Source organism: Procambarus clarkii, chromosome 8, assembly GCF_040958095.1.
Source record: "Procambarus clarkii isolate CNS0578487 chromosome 8, FALCON_Pclarkii_2.0, whole genome shotgun sequence".
In the NCBI taxonomy this organism is placed as follows: domain Eukaryota; kingdom Metazoa; phylum Arthropoda; class Malacostraca; order Decapoda; family Cambaridae; genus Procambarus; species Procambarus clarkii.
This window is the reverse complement of record NC_091157.1, coordinates 7,195,144-7,221,863: the sequence shown is the minus strand read 5'-3', so window position 1 is coordinate 7,221,863 and position 26,720 is coordinate 7,195,144. Positions and strand designations below refer to the sequence as shown.

General features: G+C 38.2%; 1 protein-coding gene across 7 annotated transcripts in view; it reads right to left on the bottom strand.

The window, feature by feature from the left end:
* Positions 1 to 617: 617 nt before the first annotated feature.
* The window catches only part of LOC123759588 (maternal embryonic leucine zipper kinase), a 134,955-nt gene continuing 108,852 nt past the window's right edge, over positions 618 to 26,720 (bottom strand). For 3 of the 7 annotated variants that reach the window (XM_069316756.1, XM_069316743.1, XM_069316734.1), the window contains exons 2-14: positions 24,140 to 24,390; positions 23,788 to 23,938; positions 23,548 to 23,657; positions 22,365 to 22,518; positions 17,927 to 18,033; positions 17,624 to 17,791; positions 13,560 to 13,754; positions 11,575 to 11,773; positions 10,627 to 10,800; positions 8,668 to 8,740; positions 7,880 to 8,048; positions 5,858 to 5,961; positions 618 to 3,688 (exon numbers count right to left, since the gene is read on the bottom strand). In XM_069316756.1, the coding sequence (XP_069172857.1) occupies positions 3,421 to 3,688; positions 5,858 to 5,961; positions 7,880 to 8,048; positions 8,668 to 8,740; positions 10,627 to 10,800; positions 11,575 to 11,773; positions 13,560 to 13,754; positions 17,624 to 17,791; positions 17,927 to 18,033; positions 22,365 to 22,518; positions 23,548 to 23,657; positions 23,788 to 23,938; positions 24,140 to 24,295 (2,028 nt within the window). In that variant the 5' untranslated portion in view covers positions 24,296 to 24,390 and the 3' untranslated portion in view covers positions 618 to 3,420. The other 4 variants (XM_045744699.2, XM_069316751.1, XM_069316748.1 and 1 more) reach the window with 4 other exon arrangements.

The window sequence follows — 26,720 nt, the reverse complement described above, 5'->3', positions numbered from 1 at the left end:
ACTGTGGGGCAGGGGCAGAGTACTTCTCAGGTGCTGATGCCAGTGTGGTGATGTTTCCAACTCCTACTAAACTAAATATTTAATGAATCTATTATTATTAACACAGGCATTATAATATTAACAGAACTATTTTTCAATTGGCTGTGGCACAAGCAATGGCTCCCACATTTTATAGTCCAAAAAAATTAAGCTATGTCAAATTTGCACAAATTGTCCCAAAATATTTATACCTACAGTGTGTATGTGTGTGTGTACACACACCCTGGGTATCTTGTTAACTTGTAACTTACATGAGCAAATACTATGATATCCAGCTGGCAGATTGTGGTACTAACTACCTGACAGTCGGTAGGTGTTGTGGAATGTCAGATATATTATCTACCAAACACACAAATTACGGGTTATTCATGCCCATGCCACCTCTCGGGTGGCCAAAACACAACAGAAATTATGCAAAGAGGACAGTAGCAACATACAGTGGAGTTACAAGTGATGTGATCTTCGCCTCATCCTCTGGGTACATATGATACACCAAGACAATTTGTAATAATTTCTATTCAACATTGTCCAAAGAAAATGAAACAATTCTTAGCGTCAGGCCAAATAAAACTAAAAAATGAACGTTGGAGTTAATATTTAAACTTCCTTCTCAAGTGAATTAAAATATAAGGAAAATAGAGACGATTTCTTCTAGATTCATTGATGTCACCCTTTGTCACATTCAATAATACTGTATATGCCTGCAGGAAAGACTGCTATCAAAATATACTAATATATATATACTTACAGTATACACATGCATTACACGTATATATATATACATAGTCAAATCAGACAAGCAGTATGTACAAAACAGATTAAATTTTTCAGTGATTATTTAACTGGACAATTTCCTTACCTGTATGTGTTAGACCTCACACTAAAATCCATGTAATTATCGCAGCAAATCCCGCAGTAAAAAAATTTACCAGCCGACATGTCAGCAAAAAACATGCTGGCTGTGGCACAAGCAATGGCTCCCACATTTTATAGTCCAAAAAAATTAAGCTATGTCAAATTTGCACAAATTGTCCCAAAATATTTATACCTACAGTGTGTACACACACCCTGGGTATCTTGTTAACTTGTAACTTACAAGAGCAAATACTATGATATTTATTAGGCTTCCTTCCCATGTTAGTACAGTAATACACACATCATGAGTTTTAATATTTTTTCTTAAAACTGCAGTATAATAAATATATGACGAGACTTATAACCGATTTAATGAGCATTTGGAATCTACATAATTTGACTATACAAAACATGAAAAATAGAGTATAATAATGAATCTATTATTATTATTAACACAGGCATTATAATATTAACAGAACTATTCTTCAATTAAACACTATTACCAAAGAACAAAAAAATCATTTCCCTAAAACAAGGCGAGAAAAATAATCCTACTATATTCTAAATGTAAACACTATTGTGGCTAAAACACACCCCCCCCTCCCCCAACCAGGTTGACTCATATGTCAGGCTGTGAGTAGCCGCGTCCAACAGCCTGGTTGACCAGTCCAGCAACGAGGAGGCCTGGTTGACGACCGGGCCGCGGGGTCGCTGAGCCCTAGAATCACCTCGCGGTAACCTCAAGGTAGGTAACCCACACAATGTATGACAAATGTAAGTGGTAACATTTTTGTGCCTTCCTGGACACACGTCACAACAACTCGGCAAGTGTTCAAGACAGAATGAAACGTCACCACTTTTAATTTCACGTGTTGGGTTATTTATACACTAAATATTCATAGATTTACATATTATTCAAATTGAGCAAAATTTATCTGAATAACAGTATGCTGTTTATCAAGATACTTCACATTACAGGTATTTGGAGAGTACTGCTGTAAAATAAATAAATATTTTTTGTATTGCGCTTTTTAGGCAAAATTGTCCGACCGTTCTGCTAATAAACGGCTTGCAAAAGCAGTGTCTAATTTATTTTTGCACTATCTTTACAGGATTTTTTCATCAAATATTGTGATAATGATATTTCAATAATTAAGTTATTACTTAATATTGATAAACTTTTACTGAAATTAGGCAATATTAGGAATAATCAAAATATTTAGGATAGGTGAAGTTGTCATATTTGTGGTTCAAAATATTAAAAATCTGAATAATAAATGTCAAGTTGAATTTACCTATAAATGCACAAGAAAGTAATTATTTAAAAAAATTTACTAAAAAGCAAATTCTGCAACTTATAAAAAATACACACACATACATATATACATCTCTCCACCTATTCAAAGAAATGAAGAGTCCAGAGATGCCGAAAGTTCTGAAGTTAATACATACTGAATGTAAAATATCCATTAAATTCACAGCATTTGCCAGAAAAAAAAAAAGGTTCAGCAGATACGTTATTGCTCTTCCCTTCATACAATGAACTATATTTAGAGTGCTCCCAGTAATGCATCTTCAAGTTCTTTTAGTCCAAGTGGGATAGCACTTACGATTTAAGTTTGATCAATTTATTAAACAATAATGGATGTTCATACTGTTAATAAATCACAACACAAAAAAAAATCTAGTAAAATTTGTTGCCTGCCGCCTCATTTTTAAAACGCCAGGTATTTTGTCAAATTCTGTTATCCTTCAAATCAAAGGACTGGCATTCATTTGTCAACATGCCCTCGTTTACTGCAAGAAATATCTTACCAAATACTTCAAAGTCTCCTCAAAAAGTCTGAAAACCGTAGAAACCCTTAGTGGTCAAGGCTAATCAAGGACTCCTGACTTACAGGATGGCTGAGGAGAAAGAGTAGAATATACCCTTCTTAAGGAAAGGGAACTCCCTGAGGAAATAACATGTCAAGGATGCTGACAAATTCCTTGTGTGTATTAGTAAGTACAATTACCTCACTACTTTCACTTCTCAAGCCAAGATGCAAAGATGAAGGCTATCTTCAGTTAAAAATAAATTTATTAAAATGACTAAGGGAATGAGTATATCTACATTATTTAAACTTTTAATTATGCACTACGAATGTAAGCTGCACATTAAATGACTTTCAATATTATTCCAAAACTCAAAATTCACACACACACACATACATACATATACTGTACTTGTGTGTGTGTATATATATACACACACACACACACAAGAATAAAATGTGTATGGGGAAACGTTTTGGTACCTTTTCTACGTGAGAAGCCTTGTTAGAACTTGCTTTGGACAAGGTCCCTCAGGACACAATGGTACTAACACTATTTTCCAATTCATAGATTATTCTTGTAATTCAAGCTCACGTGTTTTGTAACATTCTGGATGCATGCATAATATATATATTATTCTTTCTTACTTGAACCTGATTTTAATTGTAAATGATTATCCCCAGTTTAAGTGTATTAAGAACATCATGTATATTAAGTTATGATATTGGTTTGATCAACACAGGAAGAACCATTTGCAGGAGTGTTTGCTGTGGAGGAGGTAGGCGGCGTGTTATTTGAGGTGGTGGTCTGAGCAAGCCGCAATATTTCCTCGCACACTCTTTTATAGATCCAGGCATCACCTTTCAGTCTCTTGCGCCTGATGCCTACAACATTAAGACGTGGCACTCGACACACCTCCAATTCAAAACTTAGCTTGGCACCTCCAATATCATCACGAACCTTGCCACGTAAAGTGTACCTGAAAAAGGAAAAATGTGAGCACCATGCCCAAACTGCAGTACATCTGTTATAGATGTGAGTGTGAACTTTTAACACCTGGCCTGAGCCCCTTCATATTAAACAATGCCTTGGTGCACAGGGGAGGAGGTGGGGGCAAAATTCCCTCTAACATTGTCAAAGTTCGTGGCCTGATCATGGTAAAATTAAAACAATGCGGCTTAGTTTGGCCGTGATAAAGCATGGAAATCTCACAACGACATTGCGATTCCTGCATGTTCAAGGAGCAATTGCCCAGTTGAGGTTACACCCAGGAAAAAGTGGGGCAGGAGTTGCCATAAAGATATCTTTACACATTTATTTCATTTTTTAATGTAAGGACTTGGTGTAATTCCTTATATAAATTTTACATATACACAAGTGTGACTTTATCCTACATGTTATGTTGGGTACCCACAGCATCCAACATAACAAGGTGTCTTCTGATATACGTACAGACAGTCCCGTCACTACGAACGAGTTATGTCCTGAGAATGTGTTCCTAAAGCATTTGTTTGCAATGTGAAGCGGGACTTTCCACTAGAGGATGCATTCCCTGGCCACCAAAAATCCTCATAAAACCAATCATTTTTGAGACATACAAATCAAAGCATATCATTTAACTTGAATGATGATGTTAGCCTGCTTGTCAAAGTTAACTGTTTTTGAAGAGTGGTCTAATTACATGAATAAATATATGAAAATACATGAATACCATATTGCTAGTCAACCACTTTGTAATTTGTCTCACGAGTAAACACCTTCCCACCCCACCAACAGATTAAACATGATCTGGTCTTGTACAAATCGTGTGATTTTGTGAGAGCCTACCTGTCACCCCACCTACACCCATGCACCTACTTGCTCATGCCACCCACACCCACCCACTGCTCCCAGCACCTATAAACTCACTTACCCTGCCTCCCTCTCTACCCTTCACACATACAGTCTCTCAGTGCAAAGTTCCTCCCTCCCATCCCCCACCCCAGATACCCTTCCTTCCTCTACCCCCAAGCTCTTCGTGCTAAAGGGCTGAAAGTAACGTCAAAAACAAGAGGTCATGAATCCAACAGAGGTGTTGAAAACTTTGCAAACAGTGGTAGATGCAGAGAATAAATTAATTTATTAAATTAAAGTGTTAAGTTAATTTAAAGAGACGGGAGGACATACCAAAATCATCAAAAGCTTCAAAAACGTTCTTTGCCAATGATTATAGGATAGACTGGATCTCACAAACACAGATATCATCCTGTTCCTTCATTCAGGTATTTTTAACTTAAATAATTACAAACACATACCAATACCCCCAAACAATTAAATCTAACATCCACATCTGACAATCATCAGGAAAATAGATTCAAATGTTACACCAGAAGCCAGCAATATCTGCATCTTCACACTTTAATTACTTAGTTGAAGCTGGGTTACAGAGCAACAAGTACATGGGCATAAGCGAATCCAATCTGGAAAACAGTACGGCACAAAGCTACAAACTGATTCAGTCCAGCTGAATGAGTGAAAGAGGAACAGGAATCAACAAAAAATTGCCAAAGCACAAGGAATGGTGGGAAACAAATAATTCAGAAGGGGCCTGGAATAAATATACATCATGATGAATCGATCAATTCAGAAGTGAAAAAGCCATTTGAAAATGAAAGCTAATAAATCAAATGGCATGTCAAACTATTACACAGCCACATCAGGAAACTTGTCAAGTCCCAAAGTAGTGTGGAAAACACACACACACACACACTCATTTGGGTACTCAGGTGGAAACTGAGTACCCAAATGAGCCACAGGGACGTTAAAAAGAACTTTTTCAGTGTCAGTAGTTAACAGGTGGAATGCATTAGGCAGAGATGTGGTGGAGGCTGACTCCATACACAGTTTCAAATGTAGATATGATAGAGCCAGTAGGCTCAGGAATCTGCACACCAGTTGATTGACCGTTGAGAGGCGGGCCCAAAGAGCCAAAGCTCAATCCCCGCAAGCACAATTAGACAAGTACAATTAGGCGAGTACACACACACATCACACACACGTGAACACACACAAATTACTACTTGATCTCCTCCGCTGCCAAAACACACCATTGCTTTACATTGATCATAAAACACTTCACACAAACAATACATAGCTCAGTGATACTTACCCCTTCTGATTACAAAGGATGCCTTTATTAAGTAGCGCTCGTCGCAGATCATGAAGTACCTGGTCAGGGTTCCTGCTTCCTGTCGTACTCACATTGTATAAATTCTGCAACAAAACATACCCAGCTTCTCAATCATATTAACACAACTAACAAAATGGAAATAATTTTCTTTGCAACACAACATTGATAAAAAAAATAATAATCATGCAATAAATACAGGTAAACAGTTGTTTATACCAGAACGTTTAGCCTGAATAGCTGCAGATACTTCCCAAATATTGTTTTTAATGCAACGTAAACAAAATATGTTTGAATTACATAGGAGTTAACAAGATATCCTGGAGCCAGAGTATCTCTCAATGCAAATATTGTGGTGGTGAAGGATAAGGCGGTGTTTATCCATCAGTGACTAAGGGTGAAGTGACATTCAGCTCATTATGACCCCACCTGCTAGCCATGTACCATTCTGCAGTACAGCAACCAGCATTTCATTGTGTAGTCTAAGTAGGGCATCACCAGTGCTAGGTACAGCTGAAGATGATATTCTTGTATTGATGCATCTTGCTATAAATACCAACCTCCCTCCCCAACCACACTTGCTGTATGTTATTCTTTGATATGTTTCTCTACCAGCTTCTGGTCGCTGCTGACCACTGTTCTCATAATTTGATCTACCTATAATAATATAGTTGATGTGGTATACAGCATCACTTTCTTCAGGTTAGGGATTTTTATTTTCTTAATGTTAAATAAAATTTACTGTTTTTCATCCATCCCTAGTCTCTCTGCAGTGTCAGACATCACTTCCTAGAAGTTCTTGGCAAAGACCACAGAAGATATCTTCGGTGAGGTTTTCATGTTTCTCTCCTTCAGATGACTCCTGATGGGTTACCCCTATGGGGGTGGTGAGGGGGAGGTGATAAATGCTTTCAGATTTTTGCTTGAGAGAGAGAGGCCTTTAGTGATTTTTCCATTGTTTATTTTTACCTGTGGTTACCTATGCCCTCCCTCCTTAATTTAAGAAGAGGTTAGGTGTTCATCAGCCACTTATGCTCTCTGCCTCGAATCTAATGGTTCCAAATGAATTGTCATTTCCAACTGTCGTTATTGTTAACCTACCAATTTACTTGTGCATCAAGGAGGTTGTTTCCCTTGTTTCACTGCTAGTTGTATTACAATGGAACCCGTCCTCACAATAAATCCATTACCATGAGGAAACCACATCCCCTTTCAAACCACCTGGATATAATAAACCTGGATAAAATCTAGATATCTGTGATGGTCTGAAAGCATATTATGGTTTCAATAATATTCTACATGTAAACTAGCAAATGAATCTTTGTCATAAACGGAGAATATTCTCAAATTATAACGTTATTGTATTTTAAATCATTGGTTTAAAATATAAAAATTGTATGTTGAAAACATTTTCTTTGAAGAAATTGGTGTTCTGTAAATGGAATTCTCTGACACACTGAAATAGTTTTTTAATTCCACATCACAGTTTGTAAATAATACAGTGGATTAATGTAACCAAACGTAATGAAACCTAACCTTACCATGGATAAAGTAAATAATACCACTAATTATGTAGTCATTCCCAATCCATTCCCTTGAGCGAATCTCCTCCCTGAGGACCGGTTGCACATTGACAACCCTGGTTAGTTTTAGAGCCTGACTGTGCTGCATGTAGCTTTCCAAAATGTTAAGCAGTGTTTCTGAAATTGATCGTCAATTCTTCATCATCATGTTACCCATTCCACTACTACTGCTGGGTCCAGGATTTACTTTTACTCACTTTGATACTTGTACCTGATTTAACCAATTTTAGCTACTGGCTGAGCTTTCATTTGTTAAAAGTCCTTATGCTACTTATCAAGTCAATTCATGCTCTTTGAAAAAATTGGAAGGGCACAAAACTGAAAATGATGCAGAATAATTTTATGCAGAAATGATAGTGCATAGAACTTACTAAAGAAGAACATATTCTCAGATACTAATTAAGTGCCAGCCTTTACTTACCTTGCTTTCTACAATGCATGGACCTGAATCAGCATTTAACTTTCTGCGAGGTGTAAGCATATTTCTCATCTTATCTAATCGCTTTTCAATACTGCCAAATACTTTCCTTGAAGATCGAGGAGTTCGTTCTGGTGTCCATCCCCATTCATCCGTGTTAACAGTTAAGAATCTGCGAGAAAAATAACATATCAGTTAGAAATGGTTCAATAGAATTAGGGGAGGGATGGAGGGAATTATCAGGGGAAAATGCCAACCCATTAAGACTATATAGAACTAGGAAGGGGTCAGGATAAGGATTTGGGATGGAAAAGGAATGGTGCCCAACCACTTGGACAATCGGGGATTAACCGACGACCTACATGAAGCAAGACCCCTATACTTAGGGAAACTGTTGGAAATATTCAGTCATACAAGTAACCTAGCTTGTGTAAGGTGGTTTGAGAAACCTGTGCAAACCCATATACATGTACCCAATATACATTTTGTTGTCAACAGTTAATGAAAGCAGGGAGAACCTCCTTTATGCAAGTCACTATTACTGCATCCACTTTTTAATCAAATTTTATAATACACTACACGCAGTTTTTAATATAATTTTATAATACATCTATTAATACAAGTAACTTTTGTTGTAACTTACCTTACAAACTATATTGCCTGTTGGCATGCATGGGGGAAAACTTAAGAAAACTTTATTAATGATCTTAGGTAATTACCCTTTCTTCGAATTTAGTAATATATTTATCTACAAAATTCTGATAAAACAATAAAATGATTTTTTATCTCACCTAGATTTTGATGGCGATGAATATTCATTTAAGCCACTGTCCACCGATCTCGAGGGTGACATCTTGCCTGGTACTGAGGACAAAATTGACCTGTAAGTCTCTAGCATTAATAATGTGCAAGAACTATAGCCTACATTAGTTCTTATACATAAAATAATTACAGTATACTTGTGCATCAACAATGAAGTACATGTAATTTTTTGTTCTGTACCGATGTACCCATTCACATTGTAAAGTAAAATAATGGGGCATTAAATATTCAACAAATAATTAAAACTTCTATATTCTCCAAACAAGTTTAAAATGTAAATATTTCAACAATCATTATTTCCCCCAAAATTCATGTCATTTCATCTTTAATTTGTCCTAAAGGTATTAAAATTAAGTGTACAAAACATCATGCAGATCCGAAGGCAAAAAAAATAAATAAAAAATAGTAGTGCCTTCAGCTTGTGAGCCACTTCTGGGAGACTTTGCAATGGCACGTAGCAAATATATATTGTGAGCAACTAAAGCAATAGTAGTGATCTGTAAATACAATTAAAAAGGAGTGCACCAAGTTGGATATGACAAGTATAAAAAATCTCCCAGAACTTCATACGATAATGCTGATCTGCTAAGTCATTCATATATCCTCTGGTAATGTGTATAAATAATGGAGAAGAGTAGGGGTTTAGTTCAGTACATTATTTTAAAAACTATTAAATATTTCATTTCTACCTCCCATTGCCACACCAGATTGCTTACCGTGTTGTGTCTAGAGAGAGATTCATCTCTCGAGTCCTACTTCAATGGTACATACCTACCACTGAAATCAATGACAATAAGGAAAATATCACATTTAAATTGCAACATGGAATAGATGTTAATACTGTAGATTGCAGACCAGAATCATCATAAAAATCCAATCAGCCTTATGCTCATAAAGAGAAAGCAAGAAGTCTTTTTGGTGATTTAAAGAAGAAATTACGGAGAACGTTCATTGATGAAACATTTGTGGCAAGTTGTGGATGGTTTAACCAGGTCTTCTGGTTGGTGGTCTGGTCAGTCAAGTTGTTTGATGCAGCTGCTCACACCCTGACATATGAATCACACCCGGGTTGATCAGTTATTCTTTGAAGGTGTTTATCAAGTTCTATTTTGAACACTGTGCACTGTGAGGGGTCAGACAGTTATGCCTAGTGTTGTGTAGAGGGAGTGTTGAAAAGTCTTGGGCGTTTGATGTTAACATCATTTTCTTTCAGCATGCTTATTACACCTCTACTTTTCAACGGGGGTATTCTGCACAACTTGCCATGCCTTCTGGTCTCATGTGGTGTAATTTCTGTGTGCAGATTTTAAACCATTTCTTCAGAATGTCCAGATAGAGAAAGGCCAGCGGCAATTTGATCACAATGTTGAGGGGAACAAACAATGTGAATAGAAAGAGTCTTTTTCAGGCTAGTAAGAGCAGAAAGAATGGATACAGGTGTAAGGTTGACACACATTAAATAAGTAATTATCAAAGGAAGGCTATGAAGCAGTTGAAACACAAGTAATTATCAAAAGAAGGCACCAAGCCAAGAAAAACACAGATAAGCAAGAGTATATCATGCAATGAGAGTGGCAAGCAAATGGAATTAATTAACAGCTCCATGAGCAAGTAACAACAGCATACTGAACAGTGGCAGATAAAAAATGCACCAGTTACAAAAAGCTAAGAGGAACGTCATAAATAGGTAGACCTAACTCTCTTAGCCTTGGACTGACTGTGAGCACAAGTGTTATACCTGTGGCTGGTTTTAATAGTTGTTCTATTCTTGTTAACAGGTTTCCCAGTTGACTGTTTGATCAATCAGGAAACATGTATGTATGCACTACATGTATGTATATAAATCCTTTCTATTGGTGGCAGATGACAATTCATTTGTTATCCTTTATACAGAAAAGCAAAAAGCCAAATCAGAAATCAATTCTTACATGGTGTAGACGGAGTTGGTTTCTTGCGAGATTTGTGCCCTGGTGTTGGTAAACGTGGTTGAGCAAAGTTTTCCTTTTCCTCATCACTAACTGAAGGAGTACGACGCTTCTTTGGCGAAGTTAACGGTGTGAGTTCTAGTTCTGTGCTGGTTTCCTTACGTGGGGAAAGTTTACCTGTATATAAAGGAAAACAAAAATCAGCTTTGCTATATGTAAAGTACAATGCAACCCCATTACTGAATCAATTGATACCTGCAGGCATTTAGCAAAGATAAAATCTGGTTACTTGAAGCTTGGGCTAAGTAAAGTTATTAGGGATCGAAAGATATACTGTATACTATATAAATACATATAATTGTTCTCAACTTTTTGTAAATTTTCTTAGCTGATCATTAAATTTATACCATATTTTTAAAGTACCGTATTTACGAAAGAATAACTTGACTGTTCTGCGGCAGAATATCATCCCTGGATGATTCATTCCAAGTCCACACTGTGTACATAATAATATCCCTTGAGTAAGGTCAAGCTTCGGACTACTGGAGGCCTCATCTAGAGACAGTGACCATTTAATGAAAAATTATTTCAGCCCTCATGTCCTCTGTGGAGAGAACAAGTCGTCTGCTGCTGCATTATAATTATATAAAAAAACTATCTCACTTTATCTACATTGAGATAACTTGCATTAGCGTATATGGTTAGACTAGTTATACTTTTCAAATGAATGCCCACTGCTTCCGAGATAATCTGGTTAATTGGCTAGCATTTACAAAGCTGGCAAAATCCGTGAAACACATTTATTTATTTATTTTGTATTAACCCAGTAAATACGGGTTTCACAGTACAGTACTGTAATATAATAGAATTCTTATAGCACTATTTTCAATTAATTTAAGGTACAACCCATGAAAGGATAACTCCAAAACACAAATTACAAACAAAACCTACCATCCACTTTATCACTTAATGGGTCAATAGGTTTACATATGGAGAGAAGATCAACATCATTCAGTCCCCCTTCAAGTGATGTATGCATCCCACGAGGAGAGTTGGCCAAGCTGTTGGATACCGGGTCTTTGTGACTTGAAGAGTCAAGTTTGTCGTGGTTCAATTGTTCCAGGAGGCATCGAGCTGGTGCCCTCTGTGACTGTAAAAACAACATGTGTTTAACAAGGGCTTGCTTTTTAAATTTAAAATACCTCTAATTACTCAATTATAACACATCAAGTGCAAGAGTCTAAAATAATTAATGTCTACTCCTTTCAGACATATTGGATTTTAGAATATATATTGAATTCACTATAATAACACACACAAATGTTGAATAAGCAAGTGTCTATAAACAAAGATAATCTTCCAATCAAACATGGCAGGTGATACACAAACAAAAAAGCATTGAATTTAAATGAAATGCCTCTTTCAGGTAGGACCTCAGTGACTCCCTAAAGTAATTTTGTTGAGATGACATCCCTTACCAAGTCATATCAGCCATAGAAATCCTATACAGTATTATGGCCCACCGGGGACCAGAGCCAGAACCTGACCCTCCTTTCACAGGGAACAGGGGAGCCAGGGATTGTTACGATCACCCTCACCAAGAAAACATCCAGAAAGTACTATGGGAGCCCCAGGCTTCAATGCAATCTTTACCTCAGTTCTGAGTTGATAAGGGAGCCTCCGATATCCCTACCAGAAAGAGGTGTTTCATTATGCCCATTGCCAGTTTTCTGGAGGAGCCTCATAGTAGCTCCCTGAAGCGTTCTAACAGAAGAAGAAAAACATGACTCGCCAGGAAGGAAAAAAGTAGCAATGATACGAAGTTGAGATGCTGGGATGGGAAACGCAACCCAGGGAAACACAAGCCCGATAAGGAACAGGAACACTGACCAGATAACAGGTCCAGGACACTGTTAAACCACCAAAACCATGAGCATAAATACCAGCCTATGACATGTTAGTAAACACAGGGGCCAAAGCCACAACCTTACGAACATCATGGGCCAAAGAGATAGACTGCAGGCTTGTTAGATTTAAGGACACTGCAGACAGTGAGAGACAAATGCATCTTGGAACAGGGAACTGAACCGAGGAACCAGATCAACATCATCCATCGAAGCAGAGCAGGTGGCCGCAGGTAGTCAAGAATTGTTGCAACCAGACACAATGGTGCAACCAACAAATGATGCATTCCCAGCCAGACAAACCAAGCGTCAACCACTAAAGGCCCACTCCAAAAGTCATCCATTTCATTCTTCATCAGAAAAGAAGAAAGCTGCAAACAAAGAAATTGCCAACCAGAGCCAAAAGAACAGAACCCAGCCTCACAACTAAAGGAGAGCATCAACAAAAACAGAGCCTTGAAAAAAGTATCCAGGTTTGAAGGGGCAATTGTGAACCAGTGGGAGAAAAGGAACACCAGCACTAACACTTTGGTTTCGCGATAACATTATAGCAGTTCTTAAATCAACACACAGAGTTCGGCAGAGGATGTTAACTCCGAACACAATTAAAATATTTGTAAAATTTCTATTTATTGTCAGATTATTATGGGCCAGGTTCAAGCACTGTTACCAGGTAGGGCTATAAAACTCCACAGTTGATGCAACTTCGTAGATGGCACCATCTCAGCATATAAGAGCTTCAGGGAGCCACAAGGGGCTCCACCCAAAAAAAAACAATAGTTTGCAGTCAATGAACAGCTCTAGACCTACCTTAACAGCAACCATTGATGACACTCCAGGGGTGTCTAGGGTCTTGGCCTACCACCTTCCTTACTCAAAAGCAACCAGTATTGTACTGAACTTCATGCAAAAGTATAGACAAATAAATTAAGCAACAAAGCTACTGCATAAATAATCCACACTAGATGTACTGTATTTATTACTAGGTCTAAGTAATATAAACTGATAATGAATATTCTCAGCTGTACATACTTTTATCTCACCAAGAGCAGTTACTTTTGGAAGGAGTCTCAGAGGTTTTCCCTTCATCTTCTGTGCAAGCAGCAGGAAATAGGTAGCTGTGAGGTAATCGTACGACCAACGGCAAACTGCCTGCCGCACGGCAACTCTGGACTTGCCTTGATGCACTGCAATTTCTGTGATCACATCTTCATCAACACCACATACCTGAACGAGGAAAATTATATTAAAAATATAGAGTACATATTTCCTTTCTCCATTTTAATTCCCAGATAAACACTTCATTATTAACCAAAATTGTGTACAAAATTATTCCAAACTCAACCAGAAAAATAAATCTTAAATTTCATCTTAAATTACTTTTATATTGTACATCAAGAAAATGCTGAGCCTTTTGAAATATAATTTAATTAGCTGTACAAACAGCTGATATACAGTTCTGCACAAGATATAATGTTCTTTCCACCTTTATTAAAAATGATTTTAAATGCATAAATACTGAATACTCTATTACTGTATTTGTTAAATCCAAACCCTACTTTTCTGCAGAACCTCTTGGTTCCTCCCTGAAGCTATCTCACTGAGATGGCTTCCCTTACCGAGTTACCTCACTGGCAGGAGTCCTGTATGTCCTATAGGGATAAGAAAATTACATTATCCCTATAGGACATACCAAAACATGGCCCTCCTTAGAGCCAAGAGAGAGCAGGAGATTGTTACAGTTGCCCTCAAGAAAATATCCAGAAATCAAGTGAAGCAATGCCAACAACTACAAGGTTCACAGAAAATGAAGCAACTCGGTGCAAGTGGTAAATTTAACGAACATGCATGTCAAAGCTACTCTATTCATAACTTGGAGAGAAAGTATGAGAGATCATTAAAATGTCGGTAAGCACAGAAACACCAGGAACATAACAGAGGCAGGATCTTATAGAATCTAAATTTTGTTCTCAATCACATATGCAAGGTACTACAGTTGAATCCACGGACAATTTTGATAGTTCATCTATCACAACATTCCCCAATCTATGATGTTTGTCTTCGTTGCCCACACAGCCAGGCTGATCCAGAAATTCCAAAAGGAACTTGTTAAGTCTTCTCTTGAAAGCTGCTACTATTATTTCAACAATATTTCTCATTTTTTTGGAAGGAGGTTAGAGAGTTGTGGACCTTTGATCTATAGCGTGTTTTTTAATAATTTTGTTGGATATATTTTGCACTTCCTATTATATCTCTCACTCCATTATGTTATAATCTGAATGAGGAAATTCGGTATCTGACCTAATATTTTCCATACATATACAGTATTGCATGATATGTCTCATCTCTATTCCAAGGCATCCAATTTGAGTGCTTTCAGTTGGTACCAGTATATCAGTGTGTCACTATTTTATATGTGAGCAGGCAGTTAAGGATTACTGTATATTTTCTAGTTCACTGGCCTTCAAATGACCAAGGACTAAGTAATATTCTATTTTTCTATTTAATATAGTACCATACTTGGTGTGATATACTGTACCTTGTTTTGAATATTATATCCACCTATATTTCCTGGCTCTAATTCTGTATGCTTTGTTGTGCGCTAAATGCTAATTTTTATAACATACTTATTTCAGGATCTTTTGCATGGTTCCTCCTTTCTACGAGAAGATCTGACCGAGTCTTGTATCCGGAACTCATTTTTGTTTTTTCATTACCAAAGTAATTTAAATTTATCACCAATGACCCTCATATTGTGTTCCGTTACTATTGGAAAACCATGTTGATATCAGATTGCTGGGTGAAATTCACTGACAAATTTGAATTTGAACTTATCACATGATGGACAACTATCAGGAAAAGTGATTGTAGAAAGATTTAACCCTCACTGCCAATATTTCTCAGATCAAATTCAAATTACACCAAAATGGTATAAATGCCACTGACCCATTGACTTTTCCATCGATCAGTAAATGCTGGCCCTGTAACGTCAGTAAATCCGCACATTACTCACTTTGGCAAATATTTGTTCAGTGGAAGCAAGTAAGTAAATTCAGCCTGCAAAGTATGTTGCAGAGATATTCAATGTACTGTATTAGTCTCCAGACACCCACGAAGTCAAACATGCAGGAACCAGGTCCATTATTTAGGGCGTGTTGCCTAATAGAATGGGAGCAACAGCAGTTATAATACAGACCATAGTATACATGGTTATACTGGTCAAAATTTACCTACAAATGTCTATGTCTTGCACCAGATGCAACTTTTTTTTCCCTACACACACACACGGGTTGGTACAGGATTAGAGGAAATCTGACTCTGGTTGGCATGCTTAGAGCTTTCTCTTCCCATAGCACATGTTAAGCCAAACCTTACTAGTTTTTTTTTAGAACACACCCCCACCAATCGGTTAATAATCTTTCCTGGTCTACGGGCTCACCATAGCCCGTGCTACTTGGAACTTTGTTTCAGGTAGCGAATCTTTAATAACAACAACAAACAACTTTCCTGGTATTGCATGTATTATGTCTCCTCCAATGTCATTTTCTAAAAAATGTCCCCCCTTTCAATACCTAGGTTTTGCAATAACCTTCAATTTAATATTTTTGAATCGACCGAGAATATCAAAAACTTCTAAAGTGTCTGGAGATAGCAACTTTATCCCAAGCATGTAAAGAACTACGAAAATCCTCCACCCTTTCATTACAGGGCGAATTGCATCACACAGTGCATGGTAGGGTCACCACGTCTGTACACAAAACATTCCTTTGAGAAAAAGAGGAAGGCAATAGAAATAATAAGTATATAGTACTGACTAGTTCAACAACGGGATCAGATTCAAGCATTTAAAGGTGTTCTATAAAGACACGCACTAGAAGTAACTACATTCATGCAGAAATTTGGACCTACAGCACCAGATTGCCCATCTTCATCATTGTAAAGACAGCTGCTCAACAGAAAGGCGACACTGCATCATATGCAGAGGATTTAACTATTTAATTGCTTTAATTTAATTAAACCATTTCAGCAGCAACCAGAAATGGGAAAATAAAGCTGGGAAAATAACTACTGGGGATAATGGAAAAACTTGGCCATACTTCTCACCTCTGGATCCTGACGAAGGTGATCATTGCGGGAGGAATACGGGACATTAGTCATTTTATATCCAAGGGTAATAAAATACTTCAACATTATAGTGCATACATAATCAACACATTTTTCACACACCAGAGAAATAGCTTCTCAGTGAATAAAGCCAATAATTAGAATAATCCAAAACTTAATTGACATTAAAATTTTAATATTAAAAGACTCAAATATTACACTAATGGCATTGCAAATTGCAGATTATTTAAACATATGTAAACAAGTGTTTGATCTCAATATTAAACCTTCATGAATTTTAAAATCTTATAGATACTCTATATTCTATCATTTACCTAATATGAATAAATTCTTCATTAATAATTTAAAGCATCATCATGGCTACTGCCTCCTACTCCACACTGCCACAAATGCTACCCATGATTTCTACCAGGCATAAATTGCCATATGCGATTGATCTATCTTGAGATTATCTTAAGATGATTTCAAGGCTTTAGTGTCCCTGCGGCCCGGTCCTCGACCAGGCCTCCACCCCCAGGAAGCAGCCCGTGACAGCTGACTAACACCCAGGTACCTATTTTACTGCTAGGTAACAGGGGCATAGGGTGAAAGAAACTCTGCCCATAGTTTCTCGCCGGCGCCTGGGATCGAACCCAGGACCACAAATCCAGTGTGCTGTCCGCTCGGCTGACCGGCTTGATAGTTATGCGTTTTAAATGCTTTCTTTCCATGTGCAACTAGATAAAGATGTAGGACTTTTAATACCTTAGCAGTTTAAGGGTTAATAAAAACATTTGAATAGCCACAAGGAACTTATTTTGAAAGAAGAATGTTATGAATACAGTACATAGAAAAAAAGTAGAAATGTAAGATTATAATTGCCAGTTTCATATTAGTTTGTTGAACCAATTATCTGGAAAAAACAAAAAGCAAATCTATACATCTTAATATTTTAAGAGTAACCAATAAAAAGATAGTAATACTATATGTACCTTGTACTTAGAAGTTGCATCTAGAGGATGTGGCTGACCGATTGCAAGCCAAGGATGTGTTAAGAGTTGCATCACAGTAATTCTCCTCTTAGGGTCCACTTGCAACATTGCCGACAGGAGGTTGCAGCTTCCAGCACTTAACCACTCAGGATTTTCGTAAACACCTGCCTGTTATCAAAGGTAAGATTCATATCCAGTTTTCATATTCGTTAAATATTTTTGTAAAAAAACAAGAAAAATGGAAATGTGGATACTTGAACAAAGGACACTGAGCTTCAAAATTTACAACACTCGTGGACAAACCTGAATTTTTCTGTAGAGTACTCCCAAATTTTCATCATCGAATGGAAGAAACCCACACAGCAGTGCATATAATAGTACTCCCATACTCCATATGTCTGCTTCAGAACCTAAAAAAAAATATCCAACTTACAATCTGTAATCTTACATTGCAATTAATGCAAGATTACAGGATACTTAAGATAACATTGTCTAAGGTCAAATCAAATATACACCATGCAGGCAGCTGATTACAGAATATAAATTTATGCAAACTCCCTAATGTACAGTGATACCATGGTTTTTTAATTTAATCCGTTCCTAGAGACACCGAAAATTCACAACCCGAAACTAATTTTTCCATAAGAAATAATATAAATTGAATTAATCAGTTCCACACTCCCAAAAATATTAACTTCAAAATACATTTCATACATAATACACACAAATATTTTGTACTGTAGTATGTACAAGTTATAGCTTACATTTATTGCTGAATCTTATTGGCGTATGGAAGACGGTGAGGAGGGGGGCAGGAGGAGAGCTGTTAGTGTTTGGAAGGAGAGTCCCATTCCATTATAACATCAGGCAGTGATGCCTTCACTCAGGTACACTCTCTCCTAAGTTTTGCCTGCATACCACAAGGAACTGCTCAATGCTTGTTTTTCTCATTAAGAACCTTTCCATAACTTGCTCTCTCTATGTTTTAACATGTCTGTAGCGAGGCAACTGCCGTCATTGAAAAGGTTAAGGCAACGGCCTACTACAGCTTGATTTGGGCGAGTCGTTTCAACAAAACTTTGTATTTCTTCCCATACTGCACACCACTTTTTAATTATCACCTTACCACTGACTTTCTTGGGACCCATGGCATGGTATATGATAATTACCTTTATGTTTAGAAACTACAAAAAAAAGCTGAAAAAAATTAAATTCTTTACAAAGAATTCAAGCGCGATCATCACTAGGCGGGAGGCACTGGTAAACTGAACTGCAGTCGCCCATGCCACCAGGAACTATGTACTTAGTCGACCCATACGTGTATCAACAAAGTTGCAAGGCGTGGCAAAGGTCGTAACCAGATTCAAATTTTCCAGGGAAATTGAGTTCGTAACCTGAAAAAATTCCCAGAGTGGGACGTTTGCTACCCGAGTTTCCACTGTACAGTATATGAATTTAACATAAATTATGAATATTACTCCTTTTCATTGTGGTGGGGAGCATCAGCCTTAACTAATGAGTTGTACAAGACCAGTTTAAAAACAGTCACTCATAAGATGAAGTTGTCTACACAATGAAATCCCAACAGCTTGATATACCTACGGAAAAAAAATTCACGTATATATCTTGAGGTTATCTTGAGGCGATTTTGGGGCTTTTAGTGTCCCCGCGGCCCGGTCCTCGACCAGGCCTCCACCCCCAGGAAGCAGCCCGTGACAGCTGACTAACACCCAGGTACCTATTTTACTGCTAGGTAACAGGGGCATAGGGTAAAAGAAACTCTGCCCATTGTTTCTCGCCGGCGCCTGGGATCGAACCCAGGACCACAGGATCACAAGTCCCGCGTGCTGTCCGCTCGGCCGACCGGCTCCCTAGCCACAAGCCACAGTGATTTCATTGTGCATTTGACACTGTGTTTGGAGGGAACTTCATTACTTACACAAGTGTGTATGGGTAACAAAAATATTGGACTAGCTCGGTGTCTCCAAACTCGGTATAAGTTCGGGTGGACTTAAAGTTGTGTTACTTTCAGCACACATCGTGGTCCAAAGGATAATGCGTGATTCTGACAACCCAGGATGCAGCTTCAATGCCATCGCCCTACTCCAAAAATTCTCTCATGTAGTTTTAAGTTTATTTTTCCACATCTTGCCCAATACACTGTGCCTATTGGTGGCTTTAGGAATAGTATATACCTGTATTTGCTCGGCCTAAAAATCTAACATTCTCCTTGTAACTCATTTTGAATGTATGTACTTTTCCCTAAATAAACATTACCATTTTCTAGTTCACATTTTTGCAGTAATATTGTAATTTTAGTACAGTATACCATATATATAATTATCATGCCAACCTACCCTATGCATGACACATTGCACTATAAAATTAGGCAGCATTCACTGAAATTATATTTCTATAAAACATTATACTGTGCCTGAATGGGGTTCAGGGAGTTTTTCTTCTCTCCAAACCCCAGCCTAGGGCCAGGCTTGACTCGAGTGTGCTTGGTCCAACAGGCTGTTGCTTGGAGCAGCCCGTAGGCCTACATATCCACTACAACCCAGTTCGTCAGGTAATTCTTGCAAAAAACTGTCAAGTGTTTTCTTAAAGAATTCCCACTTTTGTTCCAGTAATATTTTTTATACTTGCTGGATGGATGTTGAATGACCATTGACCTCTGATATTCATACAGTACCTGGATTGTACTTGGATGAGATTCTGGGAGTTCTGCTCTCCAAGCACAGCCCGGGGCCAGGCTTGGGGAGAATTACAGAAGTGTTCTCTAATTATGTCTATAGCACTTCTACTCTTCATTGACTCTATTCTACATTTCCTTTTATATCGTTCACTACAGAACGTTGTTATTTTACAGTGAAAATTTGGGATTTAGCCCTCCAGTACCTTCCCTTTACAGTATATTATTTGATACCTCCCTAGTCTCCTTTCTAGAGAGTGCATTTTGCAAGCTTTGAGATGATCCCAATAATTTAGGTGCTTTATCGTGCATATTTATTTATCATATTTAGCAATTTCTCCAGCTCTGAAAGGGAAAGTGAGTATCAAGCAATACTAATGGCTGCATTAGTACTAATGGCAGAACAGCACAAGTGGTTTGAATAGTATGAGCATTATGATGGGATCCCTGGAGTTGAAGGTTCTCATAATCCATCCTATCGTTTTTCTTAGCCGACGCTATACTGTATTTGCGTGGTTCTTCTTCCTAAACATTAGGCCATCTGTTACGAACCCGGATCCAGCGTCCGAGCACGGAGCAGTAACGACCGCGCCATCTGTGGGTCAGCTCCCGAAACCCCCGCCTAACGGACGACGACACCTGGTGAGGACAGCGAATACCGGCCACAAGGGCCAGTTTCCGGTCCTGTTCAGCGCTCCACACAGCCGCTGCTGACCTCTGGTGAGGTGGTGCTCAGACACCAGCGTCATCTATGGAGTGGATAGGTAGGCGTTTGTGTCTGAGCCTGTAAGTGAGGTGCCTTAGTGTGTCCCAGTTATTGATGACGTGTCTGCTTACAGAGTCGACCTGGGACTGCTGTGATGGAAGTTGAGTCAGTCTACCCGAGGCAGCCGTCTCCAAACCTTGAGCTTTGCTGCAGCAGTTGCGACGTCGTCCCCCCGGAAGAACACTGTGGTGTGTTAGCCTGCCAGTGGAGTGGCAGTAAAAGGTTTACCCGGGACCGACTGTTGGAGACGATCGTCCACTGGGGTATTGAGGACGGGAGAGTGACTTGCGGTGTCACACGAGGCTCCTGTCCAGGGCGTTCCCCTTATATCGTCCGTGGAGTGGCCTGACCAGCCTTGCTGTTCCGGAACCTGCCAGCAGACCAGCTGGACGTGTGGTTGACGGCCTCCACGGCGGTGCCCCCAGTGGACCTGTGTTTTGGTTGACCTGTGGCCAGGGTAGGCTCAACTTCGCAGAGATTTCATTGTGTGGCCACGGAGAAAGCACCGAGGACTCGGCACCTAACTTCTGGATCCAGAGTCTTCAGCAGAAGACTATTGTGTGAATAATCCCCTTGTATAGTGTTAATACCCCTCCCCCCTGTGCACTCTTTTTATATATTTATTTGGTGATGGTAATTATAGTCTTAAGTTCTTAACTTTCTTTCCCTTCACCCTTTAAGTTACTTGCGTCACGGATCACATCCCTTGATAGCCACTACTGGCTTGGGAACGGATATATATCTTCCTCTAACAACATCAGAGTAAGAACCCCGTTGCGTCCCGAGAGGGCCGTAACACCATCAGACAGCATCATTCCCAGATCCTTTACATGCTGCTTTCCTACTATGGGCAGATTTGATCATGTCTTGTACCCTGTATTTTGTTTAAGGTCTTCATTTTTACCATACCTAAAAGTACTTGGGGTCAGATTCACAAAGCAGTTACGCAAGCACTTACGAACCAGTTCATCTTTTCTCAATCTTTGGCGGCTTTCTTTACAATTATTAAACAGTTAATATGCTCGGAAGCACCAGGAAGCTGTTTATAACAATAACAACAGTTGATTGGGAAATTTCATGCTTGTAAACTGTTTAATAAATGTAACCAAACCCATCAAAGATTGAGGAAAGATATACACGTCCGTAAGTACTTGCATAACTGCTTCATGAATCTGACCCCTGGAATTTATCACTGTTAATCATGTTATTTTTTGCTGCCCAATCAAAATCTTTATTAATATCAGCATTGGGAATAACTGGCAATGATTTATTTAACTTACCTAAGTAGCATCTTCCAGAAACTAGTTCTGGTGCGGCATAGGCAGGCGAGCCACAACAAGTTGCTAGGCGCTGGTCCATACCACCAGCTGGGTTGGCACAAAGTCCAAAATCAATCAACTTTAGTTGTTGATCATCATCCAATAGCAAATTCTCCTGCAAGAAATATTTGAAACATTAATTCACTGTACTGGAATAAATGTGCATTACCAATGAGGCACAAAAAAGGTTTTTGCCCTCCCCTGGGTCTTTAATATCACAACTTTCACAAAACAGCATCATTTAGTGCTCTATATTTTCTCCACTTTTTTTTTTCTTCTTATAACTGAGACCTATTTCCTATGCTGCACCTAGTTTATACTGACACACTGTCTCCTCGCCTACCAACAAAATACACAACTAGAAAACCTTCTAGTTGTTTTTACAACTAGAAAACGAACTTTGTAAAGATGTTTGCTTGCGATTTGACTGCAATGTACCTTATTTGTTTTGAATATGCAAAGGGGAATCAAACAACCCCTGGCTTACAATTGCTAGTACATTAACACCAAACCAGCAACTCACAACACCATTAACTCATTCATACAACACATCAAAACTGAGCATTTACCAGATCTCAACCAACACCACTGCATGCTCATCTCTCCAAAGTACTTCTCTATTAATCTCTATTAAGTCATAACTTTAACAATAGAGCACTTAACCTTAGGAGTACATCACAGCAAACAAAAAAATATATATATAAATATACAGTACATCTATCTATCTCTGTTTTTATTATGCAATATTTACATTGATTTATTCAAATTTCTTACTCCAGCTGACTACCACTACATTACTAATACTGTACCTGAATCAGGTTCTGGGAGTTGTTCTACTCCCCAAGCCCAGTCTGGGGCAACAGCAACAAAATAAAATTCTTATTTATTGGTAAGAATTCATGTCGGAATTTAATACTAAAGGTACAGATAATTATGACCTACACTACAAGAACAAAATTAATAAAGCCCCATATTTTGTGAAAGTGATAAAGACGTTCGCATAAACACAGCACAGTGAAGTACTATATGCCGTGCACCTGTAAAATAGGCAACGTACAAAATGAATGAACTAGGTTAGAGAAAATATCAATAACAATACCATATTAATAACCTAAAAGTGACAAAAGACATACAGGCAACTCACTGGTTTAAGATCTCTATGGGCATATCCCATATTGTGAACGTAGGCTACAGCAGATGAGATTTGTCGGAAAAATAATCTTGCCTCGTCTTCTTCTAGCCTATCTTTTTCAACTGTACAGTACATTAAAAAAATAATTAAGTTAGTAAATAAAAAAGAATATAGTCACATTACAGCATTTAATTCATATTGCACAAGCAAAATCTATTTCATTAACTCCTACATATGAAAGTTAGCATTTACCTATATAATCAAATAGCTCCCCTCCAGGACAATACTCAAGAACCATAATAATTTTTGTGTCTGTCTCAAGCACCTGGTAGAGCTTACACACGTGCTGATGAGCCAGCTGCTTCATTGCCTCTATTTCCAAATATATCCGTGGCAAATCCTCCTGTGAAAAACAGCATTTACATTCATAGTTTTTAAATTATAGATAATACAGATATTACCATGTTTCTCACTAAATTGAGTAGACATGCATCAGTCAAGAGAAAACGAGTAAATAAATTATAGAAATACAGTAATTCAGTTTTAAATATTCATCTCTGGTATCATCTGCTTTAGAATAGCTACTTAATGCACACATACACACCCCAAGTTGTCTTTTATCCATTATCTTGAGCGCCACTTTCTCTCCCGTTAACAAATGTGTTCCTAGTTTAACTTTTGCAAATCCGCCTGATCCAATGGTTTCGTGAAGTTCATACTGCCCCTCCAGGACAGCGTAGGGGCAGGCTTGCTGAGGCATTATGAGCACAATGTGGTCTTGACCCCACTATACTAAAAACAACCTTCTAAATCGCCAGTCAATTTGGATCCTCGATCTTGATTATTTGTTACAGCCTGCAAAAGCATTTTAATAGTTAAATGAAAATATTAATGAAGAATTATATGATAAAGTAAAAAATATTAAGAATGGAAAGGAAAACTGCGAGTTTTGTGGCTGAGTATGGGGGGGGGGAAGAGAGAGTTGCTCCGTCGATCAATCTGTGGAGGGTCAGGGCTCGGCGATTATACAAATACGTGCACTGTATCTTCATTTGCGTTTCAAATACAGTATTTAACATAGTAATCATCTTTATTAATACTGTACCATAAAAACTAAAAACTTAAAATAAATCTTATTTTTGCCATAGGCTAAGGTGGTAGTTATTACAAGAGCAAAACTAGTCATAATTTGAATGTTGCAGCAGGACAAGTCTGTTTGGGGTAAAAACCTTTCTCAAAAGAAACCTTACAATTCCTTGTGATTACAGTATTCTCCATATTGCATCTTGTGAATTACTGTATATATATCATTAAGGCCAAAAAAATGTACTTGCAATGTTTTAAAACCTTACTTCTCAAAATAGGTACAATTGAGTGAATAAGATATTAGTATTTTATTAGATTTAGGTCACTTCTGATAGCAAAGAAGTTTTCAGTGTTAACTTAATCCATGATATACAAGGGATAGGTTTGAAGGTGAGGTAATTATCAGGAGAAAGTACTAAGCCACTTATAGCACATGGGAGAGTTATAAGGAAAAGGCACTGGAATAGAATAGATGTACAGAAGACAGGTCCAATCATTTGGACCATCGTGAATAAAAAGCAGACCTGCAAGAAGCAAGGCCGTCCCTGTACTGACCAGCCGAAGTGTTAGGGTGTGGTTGAGCGAAAACTGTGCAAAAATTTGCTGTTTTGAATTTTTTACAGAACACAACCAAGGATATCTGAATGGCACTTACGGAATGGAGAAGTTTGAGGATATCTTCCTGGCTATCATATTGTACAAAAATGTTTGGTACACACGCTTTTTTTTAATATATGTAAATCGTATTTACCATTATCAATCAGGGTTTGAAAATGCCTAGAAAAGTTGTGGGTTGCACCCTAGGGAAAATACATAATTGGCCTTGTGGTATTTTAACTTATTTTTAACTTAGAATACTGTATTTATGGTATTTTGGCCTTGTGCACACAAGCATCTTGTAAAAGCACATTAGGTTAGGTTGGGTTTGGTTAAATTGGATTAGGGAGGGTTTTTTAAATTTATTAGCGAACTGTCTTGGATATAATGTTACATAAATCGAACTGTATAAACATTGCTCAACCTTTTTTTTTTAATCCTAATCATCTGTAACTTATAGTTTTATACACAATGTATTTTGTACTTGGTAAATGTTTTAGTAGTTTTTAAGTTTTCATATTTTATGCACCCCATACCTATCTTGTGGGCGATAGTGGAAAGGATTAGAGGCACATAATGGGCTCAGGTACTGAACCCCACAATTCATTTAGCTAAGTTACAATCATGATGAGATAGTTATAAAAATTCAATGCACCTTAGTAGGTTTAGCAGCAGCTTTAGTAGGCTGTAGGGAAAACTTTGTACAGAACCAACTGGTTTTCAGTGGACTAGAGTCCAGCCGTCACGAGTCTTAATGCTCTATTACGAGCTTCCAGTTTATATACCGTCTATACTAACAGCTAAAGTCAGTTTATCAACTTGTAACGTACACCATCTTAATTATATTAAGTATATCAAATGCTTGCAGACAGCTCAAATAGGTGGAAATAAGGTAGAGCACACTGATATGCTCAAGCAGACAGGCAAGGTACATACGAGTATGTGCTTGTTCGTCAGCTAATCTTACGCACAGGAGTATATTGTTGACCTTATCTATCATTTCAACCTTTAAAGGTCATCTTCCATTAACCTTTACTGCAAAGAGTGTAATAAAAGCACTTAATATAAAAGAAAAACTAACCTTTTCTGTCCCGAATGTTTTCAACTGGCCTTAAATGTGGGTCCCAGTTCCTCTCCACCAATCAGCGATGACCCCGTGTGACGTCACACAGGATGCCCGTTCCCTCTAAGCCAATCAGCGGCCCAGCACCTCTGACGTCACACAAGACTCCCGAAATGCGCACCGGAGCTAGCAGACGATACCCTTATTTAGCCCACACCTTCAACCCCGCTGCAAATTACGAGTCAGTGAGACTCTCCGCGGGTTCCGTGCATGGCGGTAATCGCCCCGGTGACGCTATGGAGGATATCGATTGAGGTCTTGGGCGGTATATGAGGGTGGGTGAAGTGGGTCAGCTGGTGCGGGTCGGGGCGGCGGTGAGGGTGTAAACAAAGCAGCACCAACACCACCTCCTCCCCCCCAAAACACACACTTCCTCGCT